Genomic DNA, 14122 nt, shown 5'->3' with positions numbered 1-14122 from the left:
GCTTTCCTCCTTGGCATGCATGTGTTCTTCTGTGTGTGCTGGTGTCTCTGCTTATGTCTGGATTCTCTCTGATAAGGATGGAGGAGGACCTTGGATGAAGACCCATCCTAGGGACTGGGGAGGTGGCATTTGCTGCACATATATGAGGACCTGCATCCTGAGCATCCATGTAAAAACAACATGTGTTTATACACCTATAACTCCAGCACTGAGGGGTCAGAGACAGGAGGATCATTGGGGTATCATGGCTGCCAGCCTAGCTGCAGGTTCAGTGAGAGATCCTGTCTGAAGGGAACAGACAGAATGTTAGAGCAGGCCACCTGGCATCCTTCTCTGACACACACACACGCACACAAACACTCACACACACAAGTGTGTATGCGTGTGCATGACCCTATTCCAAAGGCCTTATTTATTCTTTGAGACAGAGTCTTGCTATATAGCTTTGGCTGGCCTGGAACTCACCATGTAGATCAGGCTGGCCAAGAACTCACAGAGGCCTCCCGAGTGCTGGGATTAAAAGTATGTGACACCAGCTCCACTTTATCTTTTGAGACAGGGTCTCCCGCTGGCTCCAGAGTTCAGCAGTTGCACAGGCTGTCTCCCTGGGAAGCGCTGAAGGTCTGCCCTCCTCCCCCACACATCCCGGCGCTAGAGTTACAGACACACACAACCCTGCGCTCCTTTTCCATGGTTTCTGGGGATCCAAACTCAGTTCCTCAGACATGTGCACTCTGCCCGCCTCCCCACGTCCCCTCATAAATTCTTTTGACTTTTCCTCATAGCCAGGGTGTGCAGACACCCCTCTGTGAGCCCTGTGTGGTATACATGCCTGGTGACTTTGGACTGGTTGACATTTTGGAGATCGTGTTATCCAAGTGTGTTTAGCTAAGCACTGCTATAGAAAAGTCCTAGATAAAGATTTCTAGTCTAGACAACAGATCCTTCACAGTGATCCCTGCATCAAAAGGGGTGTTTCCTTTCCCGACCTGCTTACCTCCCTTAGTTACAAAGATAGTTTGCTTTGCAAAACTGAGATGTCTGATCCACCAGCACACAACCTTGCCTGTGCTAAGGCAGAATGGCTTCCACATAACCAGCACCGAGTCTACGAGCTCTGCTCAGTGGTAGACACTGGCCCTAGATCCTGAGGAACTCAAGGCTCAAGAGTTTGCCTCTTGTGACCTCCCGCCATGGGGCTTGTGAAAGCTTTGTTTCCAGGCTCAACTTGCTGTTCTGTTGGGGGGGCCTCTTCCTATGGAGGCTGACTGCTTCTTGGGGTATCTGGGGCACCCCAGACCTACATCAGTGTTTGTCTCCACTGCAGGCAGCTCACTTCTACCCGCGCCCTCCCCCTCAAACCTGAAGTTTCCACCCTGGCCTGCCAGGCTTCCAAGCCACAGTTCCTCGGGCCTCTGATGCCCTCCCTACACCCTCCAGCTCCACATAGTTCGCCTGTCACATGGCTCTCTCATCCTCAAGCATTCCTGAAGTTGAAGTCACTCCTGCCTTCCACCAAGGCCATCCCAGGACGGGATGGGATGCCTCTCCGGCCATCTGTTTATTGAATCCATGTGTGGGAGAGACCAGGCTAAGGGGGTGGAGTTCTAGTTTTGGGGTAAATGGTCACTGCACTGAGTAGAGACAGAAAATGACACTGGAAGGAGCCAGAAGGCCTCTCTCTTGGAATAGCTGCGCTGTTGAGCTGGCTTTGGCCCTAGGTAGTGCAGCCAGATTTTTTTGGCGTCTCTCTTTACTTACTAAGGTGAGGGTGGGATTTCCAGGCCACTTACCAAAATACCCGGACAGGCACTACCTGGGAATGGCCTAAGTTGAGGGATTGTGATACCCAGGGTCCTCTAGCTCCTCCTCCTGTCCTTGACTCTGCCCTGACACCACAGGTTCCACCACAGCCGCTGGACACGCTCACACGGACCTTGGAGATGCCTTCCCCATTCCCTCCCCACTCATCTTCCCCAATTTAGGGAGCCGCCTCCCCCAGCCCCCATCTCATCTCACCCTCTCCTGAGAGAGAACAGGGTTCGGCTAGGTAAGCAGCACTGACCCCCGCCATTGTCTTGCAGGATGAAGAGCAGGACTCAGACAGTGAGACGGGGCTGCCCACTGAAGAACCTGAGGAAGAGGATGGTGAGCGAGTGGCACATACTCCCATGAGGCTGCAGTCTTTGGCTCTCCCTGGACCACTCTGGGGGCGGTGGGATGGGAGAACTGGGGACCACAGGGACTTGAGGGTGGATGGAGGGAGAGGGGCTACGGGATGATCCGATCAAGGCCCCCACTCATCCCTCGCCTCCCTGCGTATACCTCCTTTGCACTTTTGGGCCAGGCTTTTCTGTCTGTAAACAAGTCATTTAGTGCAGGAGGCCTTCCCTTAGAGGCAGAAGCTCTGGCTTTCCCTCGCTGCCAGGTCTCTTCTCCCCTCTCCCACCCATGCCTGTCTTTCTGTTGGTTCTCTCTGGTGTATTTTGTTGGGAGGTCTCCCAGGGGCTGTTTCTCCTGAGCTCTGGGTGGCTCAGATGGGAGAGAGAGCCACAGGAATATATGAAACCCAGAGGCCCCCGTGTGTCCTAGACAGACAGACAGACAGACAGACTGGCCGATCTGTCACATTTTATTTCCTTCACAAAGAAGCTGGAGAAAAACAAAGCAAAACAGTTAATTTTACCAGACCAGTACAGTGAGCGCACAGAGATATTGCATTTTTTTTTAAAAGCAGCTTTAACGGGAACGGTGGGGAGCAGGGGTTCGGGAATGTTGTAACTGAGGCTTCTGTGGGTGTCAGTGGCAATGAGGCTCAGAGAGTGAGCAGAGCTGTGGGTTTCTGTTGGCACAGCCTCCGAGGGTGCCCAGGCACAGGCCATGGTAGGTGAGGATTCCAACCTCTGGCCTGCCAAGCCTATGCTCTGCCCTCCTAGGTCATCGAGCTAACAGTAACTGTAGCCCAAGAATCTGTCCCTGCTGGCACAGGTTCTAAGGTCCTGTTAGTGACTTGAGCATGTGAAAGGGAGGTTAAAACGAGTCTGGAGGCCCCTGGGTGCAAACAGAGAGACCCCACCGGCTGCCATTCCTAACTCTGCTGACGTCCGCCATCCACAAGCCCTGTACCCAGCCCCCTGCCTGCTGCTGAGTTCTTCGCTTTTCATCTGAGCTGCTGTCCTGGACAGCCCCCATCCTAATGGCCTGCTGCTATAACCAGGCAGAGGGAGAAAGGCCAGTGGGCTCAGCTGTCAGAGGAAGCAAGGCTGGCCCCCCCCCTGACCCCCCCAGCACACCGTCCCCCACACGCCCCTCTGCAGTGAGCAGCTCAGCTTCCCAGGCTAATTGATTAGTGCTGCTAAAATGACTTCCCCAAGTGACTCATAGATTGACGAGGCCTGGAAGAGGAAGCCCCCACTCATACGCGCTCCCCGGGGGCTCTCACACCCAGCCCTCCTGCTCTAATGAAATTGGATTCGGCCCACCGCGTCAGTGGGCCATCCTGGTGGGCTGGAAGAGTATCAAGCTAATAAGACTTGCCCCATAAACCTGAGCCCCGCCGTGCATCCAGCTGGCAGAACTTTTGATGTTAGTTTTTCTAAAGCGGCACCACGGCACCTGAAAGCCAAGGTTCTCCTTGGTGTTGTCACTTCTTTGGTTCCATCCTGGGGGTTGTCTGCACACTCGAGCTACAGCTGCCTCTTTGGCATGCAGGATATTCAGGGCTTTGGGATAGACGAAGACACCGCCCCTTCGCTCCTGGGTCTGAATGCTGCAGCTCTCGGCTGCAGATTGGAGTTGCTCAGGGAAGCTTCCTGATCTCTGGCCTCATCTGTCCACATCCTGGACTGGCTTGAAAAGCTCTTGGTTCCGATGACCCAGATGGAGTGGAGTTTCCTTATTAACCTAGCTAGGGAGAGCTTATAGCATGCCTGAGCGGTGACCGGGAGGGGGCGGTGAGGTGGCGGGAGATGGAGGGGGAGGTTGCAGAGGAGAGGGAGGCTTTCTGAGAAAGATGGTTCAGCTCTGCCTCAGACCCCCAGAGCCACCACCTCACCCAGCAAGAGCCCTGGCAACCCCACCAACCCCCGTTGACTCACCCACAGTCACCTTGCTGTCCTGTACCCTCTGTAGAATTGGCCCAAAGCTTAATGTGGACCAGGCTGGCCTAGAACTCACAGCGTTCTGCCTCCAAGTGCTGGGAGTAAAAATGTATGCCACCACACCCACCCCCTCCCACCTCAGCCACGCTTGCCTAGGGCCAGCTGTTGTTGATTTGATGCTTCTTTGTGTGCATTTGTCTCCTGTTTCTGTGGGATCACCAGCACCTGGAATTGCGCTCTCTAAATGCTTGTGGAATGATTTGAGGAGCAAATCAGGCCTAGTGAAAGGTAGAGATTGCTTCCTGAGGAAGGCCTCCGGCCCTGGGCAGCTAGATAGTGAGTACCCCAATCCTCCTAAGTGAGGATTGATGTGGGTGACAACATGGCCCCTGCAGGATGTTTGGGCTCCAGACCCTTCTTCCCCAGGAGAGGATGCTAATCCCAGAGGCCTTTTCTTCCAGGTAGCATCCGTGTGTCTCATGACGTGAGTGGGAAGCCTGACCTGCTCTGAGAGGATGTGGAGGTGTCTCAGCGACACTAGGAAGTTCTAGAATAGCAGCTGGAAGAGGAGCTAGCATTGTCACGGGCTGTCGCCATCCCCGACCTTTTCTACCCTCCTAGGCATTAGGTAGAAGCCAGCCAGCCCGCTATTCCTACCCCTGCCTTTCTACCTCCCTACACATTAGATAGAAGTGAGCCAGGCAGCCTGCTATTCCTACCCCAGCCTTTCTACCTTCCTAGACATTAGGTAGAAACGAGCCAGCCCGTCAGTCTCAGTCTCCCAGACACTGGCTGGATTAAGAGATGCTGAGGGCATTGCTTCCAAGCAGACTTTCTCATCAGGACACTCCACTTTCCCATGCTAACCTGCAGTCCTTGCCTTCCTCTGCTGGGGTACCCCAGCATCTGTGCTGGCACTGTGTCACATGCCCTGCCCCCGCCCCCCACTTCAAACCTACAGATCTGCCCTTTCTAACAGTCTGCAGGCACTGGAGGCTGCTGTCAGACGCTGGCAGTCCGCCAAGCCTGTTCATTTCTGCATCCCATCTCTGGCCTGATGTATGCCTTCAATTGCTGATAACCCGGGGGGAGGGACAGGGAGACTGGGCCTGGCTGTCCCAAGCTTAGGAGAAGAAAAGGAAGGTCTGAGTCCCTGGGGCCCAGTGTGGGGACCCATGTGCTCCCTGGGAAGTGAACAGCATTTGCTATAGGTATGATCAGCATAAACTGGGGTTGAGGGAGGCCAGTGTGGCAGGAGTTGGGGTGGGGGTGGGGGAGCCTTGCAGGCAAACAGCTGAAGTGTAGGCTCAGAGGCAGGCAGATAGCTCTGGGCTGGCTTAAACCGGACTGGGGAGGGAATGACCTTTGGAGGATGGAGCAGCACAGGGGATGGTTTCTGTTTGCCCCTTTCAGTTCCCTCTGACCCCATTAAAGACCAAGGCGGGGGGGGGGGGGTGGCTGGAGAGATGGCTCAGAGGTTAAGAGCACTATCTGGTTGATCTTCTAAAAGACCTGAGTTCAATTCCCAGCAACCGCATAGTGGCTCACAACCATCTGTAATGAGATCTGGTGCCCTCTTCTGTCACGCAGAGGACTGTTACACAGAGAAACCCTGTCTGGCAAAAACCAAAACCAAACAAACAAGAAAAAGAGCAAGGTGTAGGAAGCTATAGGAATTCATAAAAAGTATAGGATGAGCCTGGGGTCAGGTGCTGGGGTGAAGATGGTGTCACTGAGTGTGTGGTCCCTCTGAAGCTGGGGTTGCACTCACGCTGCTACAAGGACTGCGTGTGTTGGCCTCTCTGACGACAGGTTTCTCTGTGTAGCCCTGACTGTCCTGGAACTTGCCCTGGAGAACAGGCTGGCCTTGAACTCAGAGATCCACCAGCGTCTGGCTCTTGAGTGCTGGGATTAAGAGCACGAGCAGCCACCACCTAGTTTTTTGTTTTGTTTGTTTTTTGTTTTGTTTTCATCCACCCACTGAGCTATGTTGCTGGGCCCTTTCTTTGAAAAGGAACAAAGGGAGAGCCGGGGATGTAGTTCAGGGAAGAATGCTTGCCTGGTCTAGCATGTGCAAGGCCCTGAGTTTAATCCCCAGCTACACACATGCACATGCGTGCGCGCGCACACACACACAGGGAGAGGGATAGGGAGGGAGAATCAGCTAAAACTAACCGTGGAAGGGGATGCTACTGAATACCGATCGGGACAGCCTAGCTCCCAAAGTTGGCACTAAACTTGTCTGCTGTCCCCACAGGAGCGGCCTTCTCCTTTAAGTACAGCCCTGGGCAGCTGAGGGGAAGCCAGTACAAGAGGATGATGACCAAAGAAGAGCTGGAGGAGGAGCAGAGGTAGGCGGCTTCTGGAACACGGGTGGAGGGGCCGAGCAGGGTGAGCCAGCCCACCATGCCCTCTTGCATCCTTTCTTGTCCTGGTAATCTTCAGCCAGCCTCAGTCAAGGGACGATGTTCCCCTGGAGCAGGCAGCTCAGAGGGGCGGGCATGAGATGCCAGGGAAGGGCCTGGAGCAACCTCACTGGTCACTTATGCGTGGAGCCCCTGACAAATCCAATTTGTCACTTGAGGACAGAGCGGGATTCTTGGTGCTCATCCATCTGGCATCCTCCCTCCTCCCGACCCCCACCCGCGGTGTCGTTCTCTATCTGTTCCGCTTCATACAGCTCCGCTCTGCACGGCTCAAGGCAGCTGTGTGACTTCTGGGTTCTGGAATCAGGCCACTCTCCCCTCACCCACCAGAGCCCTCAGTGTGTCCATCAGGCTCCCCACAACGTTTTATCTGGACTGCATGCATGGGTGGCCGAGGGGGGCTGTGAAGCAATAGCGTGGCCACAGGAGGAGCAGGGTCTGCACCAGCCCAGCTGCCCTCCCCTCCCCCGCCATGTGCACCTGCTGTCCCGCCCCCAGCGGTGTGAGCGCTATAGTCAAGTCTCACTGAGAGCAGCACCATTTCCCAGTCCGGGCACCCAGAGGCGCTGGTCGGGAACTAGCCCCGACTCATGAGCGCAAGCAAGGAGTAGAAGGCCCAAGTGAGATGCACAGCTTACCCACCCTCTCTGGGCTGCTCCTGGGCTCCCAGCTTCCCTCCGGTGTCACAACCACACTGCTTGCAAAGTTGCTGACTTCGCAGGAGCCTCCTCGCCCCGGGTGCAGAGGGATGTCGGGGTAGGCATAGGCAGGAAGAAGCCCTTACCATGCAAGTCCCTAACTCCTTGGATGAGGACGCTGCCTCTTGTTGTGACCCAGTTTGCTACCTTTGTATTTCAGGATTGAGCTGACCTCTGACCTCACCTCCCTGTAGCGAGTCCTTTAGTCCCGGGCCACAAATGTCCTTGCAAACCCTTGTGGTAAGGAGGTTGGTTTCGTAGACTAGCCGTGTTTCCTCTCAACGTTGTCTGCTAATGTGTCCCCAACGCCACTGACGTGGTCTAAACCCTCCTCCTCCACCGTCTCCGTAACCAGTTAATGCACTTCGTCCCATCTGGACCTGCCTTGTTCTTCCATGCACGAGGAATCCCAGACACAAAAAGAGCCTTTCCCGGGGACCAGTTCAAGTCCCTGGTGGACCTAAGGGGGGACCGTCATCTCTGAGACCCAGGGTGCTATGGGAATATACATACTTTTTGTGAGGTGGCCAACGTGGCTTCGTCTCACCCAGAGGAGAGGTAGCTAGTTGTATAGTACACGGTGGAACCCCAGAGAGGGCCTGCAATCCCTCCTGTGTTTCAGGCCAGGAGTGTTATTCTTCTGAGTGGGGCCTGCAGACCAAGGCCTGGGCCACTTGTGGCCCACTCCCTGCAGAGGATAGACATGGTCACGTTTGCTCATTTTTCCGAGGCTGTCTTGAAACTCCAGTGGCAGAGCTGAGATGTTGCCACCAATCCTGCGAGAGTTCAGCCCTGGCTGGAGACGCAAGAGAGGGCCTGAACCCCACCCTGCCATCCCAGGCGTTTCTGAGGATGGGGCTTTGGCAACACTGTAGCTTCATCCTGTCCTCTCAGGTCGATGCACTGTGGGCCCTGAGGGGCTCTCTGGGTAGCAGAGCAGTTAGGCCTCAAGTTTGAGATCTATCACCGTCCCTTGTGTTCACAGTTACTGGGTGGCAGCTAGGCCTCAGTTTGGAGTCTGCCACCGCCCCTGTGTTCAGAGCTGAGGCCAGGAAATGAAAAGGCAAAGCCACTCCTGTGTCACTTCAAAGACAGCAGATTCCCCACTGCCTGAGGGCCTTTGCCTCTAAGTCTCCAGGGGACTCCAGACCACCCACTGATGTTTGGCTCTTCTGTGGGCTAGAGGCCGAGAAACTGCTCTTGGGGTGAGGAAGGAGTCCCCGACTCCTCCTCCTCTGCACAGGGAAGCCCTCACTGTGTGCAGGAGGGGTTGGTGGAGGTCCCGGCAGGGCCCGAGTTCACGTTTATTCCACTCCCTACCCAGCATGCTTCGCTTCCTGTGGCTCTCACACACCTGCCCCATCTGACATTTGCTTGCTTCCCGCTGACCCCTGCATGTGGCCCCAGCTGAAGCTGCCCAGGGTCGGGGGATGTTTCCCCCGACCATCCCTCTGCCTCGTGATGCTTGGGGTTGCAGAGGCTGTTTAGTTTGGCTTTGACTTTCTGTCTGCATTCTGGAGAGATGGTAGTTACAACACAGACCTGGACCCAGCTGAGTTTGGGGAATGGCCCTAGGAGGGACCCCTGAAATAGCAAAACTGTAGAACTGGTGAGGTGGCTTAGGGAGTAAAGGTGTCTGCTGCCAAGCCTGACGTCCTGAGTTCGATCCCTGGGACTAACTTGAAGAAAGGAGAGAAGTGACTCCCGTGACTTGTCCCTGGCCTCCACCACATACACACTCACACGTCCACGTAAAACAAGTAAAGATGTAATAATAATAATAATAACCCATTCATATTACCATCAAATGAATGAAGCCATCCTCAAGCTGGCAGGGTGCTCTGTCTGCTCCTAGGCTGCCGCAGGGAGCGCCTGGTTAACAGGTGACCGCTGCACTGCCTCCTCGCCTTGAACGATCAGCCGGATCACCACCCTAGCTGCACCTAGAACCCAGCTCTGCAGCGACTCGCGGCTCTGCTCTCCCCAGGCTTGCTCATGGGTCCTTGGGGAGTGGCAGTTAGGAAGCTAGAGGCCCTAGAGGGTTTCTCTGATCTCAGCTGAGAATTCCTGCCCTCGGATCTGCTCCAGACAAAACTCCTGTCCAGCACCCGGAAGTGGCCAGGCAGCAAGTGCTGTAGTCCTGGCTGCTGTGCACGCTAACCTTTGTCCAGTTCCCTCGCAACGGACATGCACACCCTTCCCCTGCTCCCCACATTGGCTCTATCCCTGCCCCCCCAAGCTTCTCTTGGGGGCGCCACCTCCCTCTGTGTGACTGGGATCGTTGGCTCTCAGGCTTTAGACAGCTTCCCCTAGGGATGAGGCCTTCTCACTCCACAGCTTGGCAGGATATCCCACCTGGCAGTTCCAGAGGGAAAGTGGAACCCAGCTTGTACACTAGGCTGTGTTGACAGGTCAGGCCAGATCGCACACTGCTGAGGCTGGCAGTCTGAAGGACTGTCACTCCGTATTGACAGGACCTCAGAGGAGGGTTTAGAACTGCATATTGGGCTAGTAAAGGAGGTGGGAACTCACTCTGGCTCTTCCTGAATCAAACTAATGGCTGAAAGTATGCATTGACTTCAGCTTCCAGGAGAGGGCGCCAAAGGCACAAATTTAATATCACTTGCCTTCAGCAAGGTATCCTGGCTTTTGATCCTCCTGGGCAACCTCACAGGAGACAAAGACCCAGGCAGCAGGAAGCAAAAATTACCCACGGCATTAGGAATGTCTTTAGTGTAACCAGCCACATAGCGAAGGAGCAGAAAGCTCACTGCCCAGCTACTCTATACCCAGAAGCTGAAGTGGCTGGTGGCTGCCTGGCTGGGGGGGGCAGGGGGTGAGGGGTGGGGAGAGGGACAGATGGAACCCCTGTCACTGCAAAGTGTGTGGAGCAAACTGCTGGACTGACATGGCCTCTGCGATTCCAACCATCCCCCTCCAGCCCCTGTGCCCACTCTTCCTGTCTGTGCTCCTTCTGAGGTAAACCGAGCAAGATACATGATCTTTTTCTCCCTATTTCTCTTTACAGAACTGAAGAATAACGAAGGTGTCCTTAGCCTCCTCCTGAAGGCTTTCTTGCCTTTTTTTTTTTTTTTTTTTACATCTTAAAAGCTTGATTTAAAAAAAAAAAAAACAAAAAACAGAAATCCCCAGGGAGGAGTCCGTGCAGGCTTGATCTGGGGGAGAGTTTGTCTGCAAATCTGCTGACATGCTGATACCCCCACCCCTCTTGGGCTCCCTTGGGCTAGCAAGATCTTTGGGAGCCCTTGTGTCTCTGCCCTGCTCAGAGGTGTTTATGGGGTGGGGAGACAACTTGCCAAGAATGGACTCCTGTCTTGGGCTTTTCTCACCAGCCATGTTTGCTCACCACACCCCGTTCCCAAACCTGTGCTTCTGTTCTCACTGAAACCAAACCCCCAGAGTTGAGAAGTGACAGGCAAGCGAGGAGAAGCCCCACCGGTGCTCACTTGCTGTTAGAGATGGTCACACACACCCTAGAGCGGGGTGTGGGGGGGGGCTTTCCTCTTTCTCTCCGGCAGGAATGATTCATGCCAGGTACTGGCTTTAACATGGCCTCCCTTTTTGCCCCCACTCTCCTCCCGGGAATCTCGGGTCTAACCCTCTGGTACTAAGGCCTTTTCACTAGTGTTCTTACCAGCTCAGCTTAGTCTCCACTTTGCTTGCAATAGCCGTCTTAGCTTCGAGTAGACTTCTGGGTTGCGCATTTTCTAGGTTATTCCTGGATGACTTTGAACCTCACCAAATAATCAACCAGCGGTCCCAGATTAGTTTTTCAGAATTTTATATTTGACAGTATTTATACTATATATCAGACGACTCTGAAGTCTTAGACTTGTTGACGAAAACATTTTTTTTTCTAAAGCACTGAGTTTTTAGAAGACTTTCCATTTATTTAATAGAAAACTGGAAACATGTCCAGCATCGACTCCTAAGCCGTGTGTTCCTGGCAGCCTTCTCACGTGCCTGATAACTTGGGTTCGGAGCTTAGGGTTGAGCAGGTAACAAAGCAGCAGACACAGCTCCATGCCTTTGACACAGAGCCACGTGACCAAAGGTCACACTCGTTCCTAAATAGCAATAGTGAAGTCCCTGTCTAGGCGGGATCTCCTCCATACAGAGGAGTGACCTCTGGATACAGTTAGTTAGGCTCACATGGAAACCTGAACATAGCTCGTGGGCCACAGGCCCCTCCCCCCACTCCTGGCAGCTGGGCTCGCTGTGTACAGCCCGTGTTCTGGCAATAAAACGTTAAGCAGAGGACCTTGGTTACTGTGTGTTTCTTCAGTTTGCTTTGTTTAAAAAGGAAGAAAGAAAGACCTCTTTAGAAACAAACTTTAAACCTCTCCTTTTGATGCCTTTGATGCTCCAGCAGCACACAAGGCTGTACGCATGCCTGATTCCACGTACACAGCCCAGGCTGGAGACATGGGTGTTGGGCTCAGAACGATGGCTCTTGCAGAGGGTACAATTCTCTTCCCAGAACCCTGATGATGGTTCACAACCATCCGTAACTCTAGTTCCAGGGAATCCAGTTCCCTCTCTGACCTCTGAGGGCATCAGGCAAACATGTGGTACACACATACATACATACATACATACATACATACATACATACATGTAGATAAACAAATGAAAACAAAGACAAATAAGTAAATACCACGGCCCTGTGGGTAAGGGGTGGTCGTGGTGTACAACTGTGATCCCAGTACCTAGAGGTGCAGTTTACATAGTGAATTCCAGGCTCGCAAAGATTACACAGTGAGACCATCTCAACACCCCTCCCCAGAATACAAAAAATAATAACAGTATTAATAATTATAATGACAATTATGATAAATACACAATTATCATGACCACCAAAACATTATGGACAGTTCATTAAGAGACAGTACTGTAATAAGGAAGGACACTTGTTTGTTCCCAGCTGCTCAGCCCCGAAATAATCACACAGAAACTGTATTATTTAAATCACTGCTTGGCCCATTAGCTCTAGCTTACTTACTAACTCTTACATCTTAACCCATCTCCATTAATCTGTGCATCACCACAAGGTCTGGCAGAATGTTTCATGAAGCAGGAACCCTGAAGGATGGTCTCATCTTTAGGCAAGTTCAGCAGTCATTTCTCTGTGTGTCCTGCATGTCCAGTTCATCAAGCAGTCCAGGCAAGAGCAGTTTCTTGCCCAAATGGCTAATAGACTCCATGAGGAGCCTCTTTGATGCTCATCATCCTCTTGAAGTAGATTGGTGCTGCCAGGAGCAGATGTGTCTCACTGTCATGAAAAGTCCTAAGTTCTTAAAACATTTTAAATGCCATATTTTAAAGGTCTTTGAAAGGTTTGAAGAATACCTGTCTAACTGAAATATACTTCTGTATATCTAGAAAACCTAACATGACTAGAAGCTTGACTATTAAAAATGACTGTCTATTAACCTGTATTTCTTAATTATACATTACATATTTTAATGAGCTGGACAAACACAATACCTTAAGCAAGAGCAGAAATACATATACACAGTATAACAAAATTGGCTTTAAATTTGTATTAATAAACCAAGATCCATACCAGTGCAAATCTCTATGGCATATCCCCCTTTAAATATAAATATTTATAAACAATATTTGGGAATTTGGGCATAGTTCTCTAGACTACTTCCTGCTGATTGGGGACACTGTTAATCAGGTCTTTCATGGTGTATCCTGTGTGCTAGGTTCATCTCAGTCAGCAGTTGGGCAAAATAATTTTTTGGGGGTGTTCACAGCAACCTTTCAGGGGGTCCTGGTGCATCAAACCACATTAGCCTGGAATGAATCCATAGTTTCTCATTCTCTGTGGAAACACAGGAACGTCTTTTCTAAAGCAACATATCCTTAGATCCATATTTTGAAATCAAGACACCTTTAAAGTATATATGTTGGTTTAGCTTAGCAATCCCCAGAATCAAATGTCTCTCTGCAGTCAAAAATTCAAAGAAAAGACAATAATATACATAATCCAGACTCTCTGTGAATTTTCTATTTTTGTATGGCTTATTTTTCTTTATTCCTTTTAATCTATAACTTTGTACTCTGTCTCTTTAAAGACTTTACCTTTTTTTAAAAAACCATTTACTTCATTTTATAACTGCTTATACTCTTTTCTTCTCTCTTCTAAGCCTATATACATTAATCTAACACTGTGAACCATTTATAGGGTTTTTTCCCACCTGAACTTGTCTTTATTGTGTATCTGTAATTCTTTACTGTTCAGGAGCGCTTCTTAAAAGGCTAAGCCCTTCTTATGAACTTAAGTGATGCCATTGCCCGCTTGCCCACTGCCTGCTTGCCCACTGCCTGCTTGCCCTGCCCATCCCAGCATGGTGGAGCTGCTTGCTGCCTGGAGAGCCACGCACAATGCCCCTTCTCTAGGCACAAAGCCAGTCCATGTTGCCACCAAGCAAGCTGTAGCATGTTGCTCACAAACCCCATTCAAATGCTCAATCTCCTGAAAGGATCAGAGGTCATGCTGGCAGGACGGCTCAGAAAGCCTGCATTTCAAAATGGTGGCTTTTTTTTTTCTGCTACCGCTGAATCAGGAAAACCTCTCTTAAAGGAGCTTTGCACACCGCCAGCAAACAGAAAGAGGCTGTGTGTTAAACTCTGTATTTTTGTGACTAGAATTCCCTTACAAGCCTCTCAGGTTTTAAGTGGATTTTAGTCAACCACATCTCTGCCAATTTGTTGTGTGAAGGAAGGCCGCTTGTTCGTTCCTGGCTGCTCAGCCCCGAAATAATCACACAGAAACTATACTATTTAAATCACTGCTTGGCCCATTAGCCCTAGCTTCTTATTTGCTAACTCTTACATCTTAATTTTTTTTTTTTTTTGGTTTTTTTCG

General features: G+C 51.6%; 1 protein-coding gene across 1 annotated transcript in view; it reads left to right on the top strand.

Annotated features, from left to right (window-relative positions):
* Mxra7 (matrix remodeling associated 7) overlaps window positions 1-14122 on the top strand; it is a 25936-nt gene that overhangs the window by 8849 nt on the left and 2965 nt on the right. The window contains exons 2-3 of the mRNA XM_005350780.3: window positions 2085-2148; window positions 6358-6451. Coding sequence (XP_005350837.1) covers window positions 2085-2148; window positions 6358-6451 — 158 coding nt within the window. The remainder of the gene's footprint in view (window positions 1-2084; window positions 2149-6357; window positions 6452-14122) is intronic.

Source organism: Microtus ochrogaster, chromosome 7 (assembly GCF_000317375.1).
Source record: "Microtus ochrogaster isolate Prairie Vole_2 chromosome 7, MicOch1.0, whole genome shotgun sequence".
NCBI lineage: Eukaryota > Metazoa > Chordata > Mammalia > Rodentia > Cricetidae > Microtus > Microtus ochrogaster.
The sequence above is the reverse complement of the archived record's forward strand: the minus strand, read 5'-3'. Positions and strand labels throughout refer to the sequence as shown.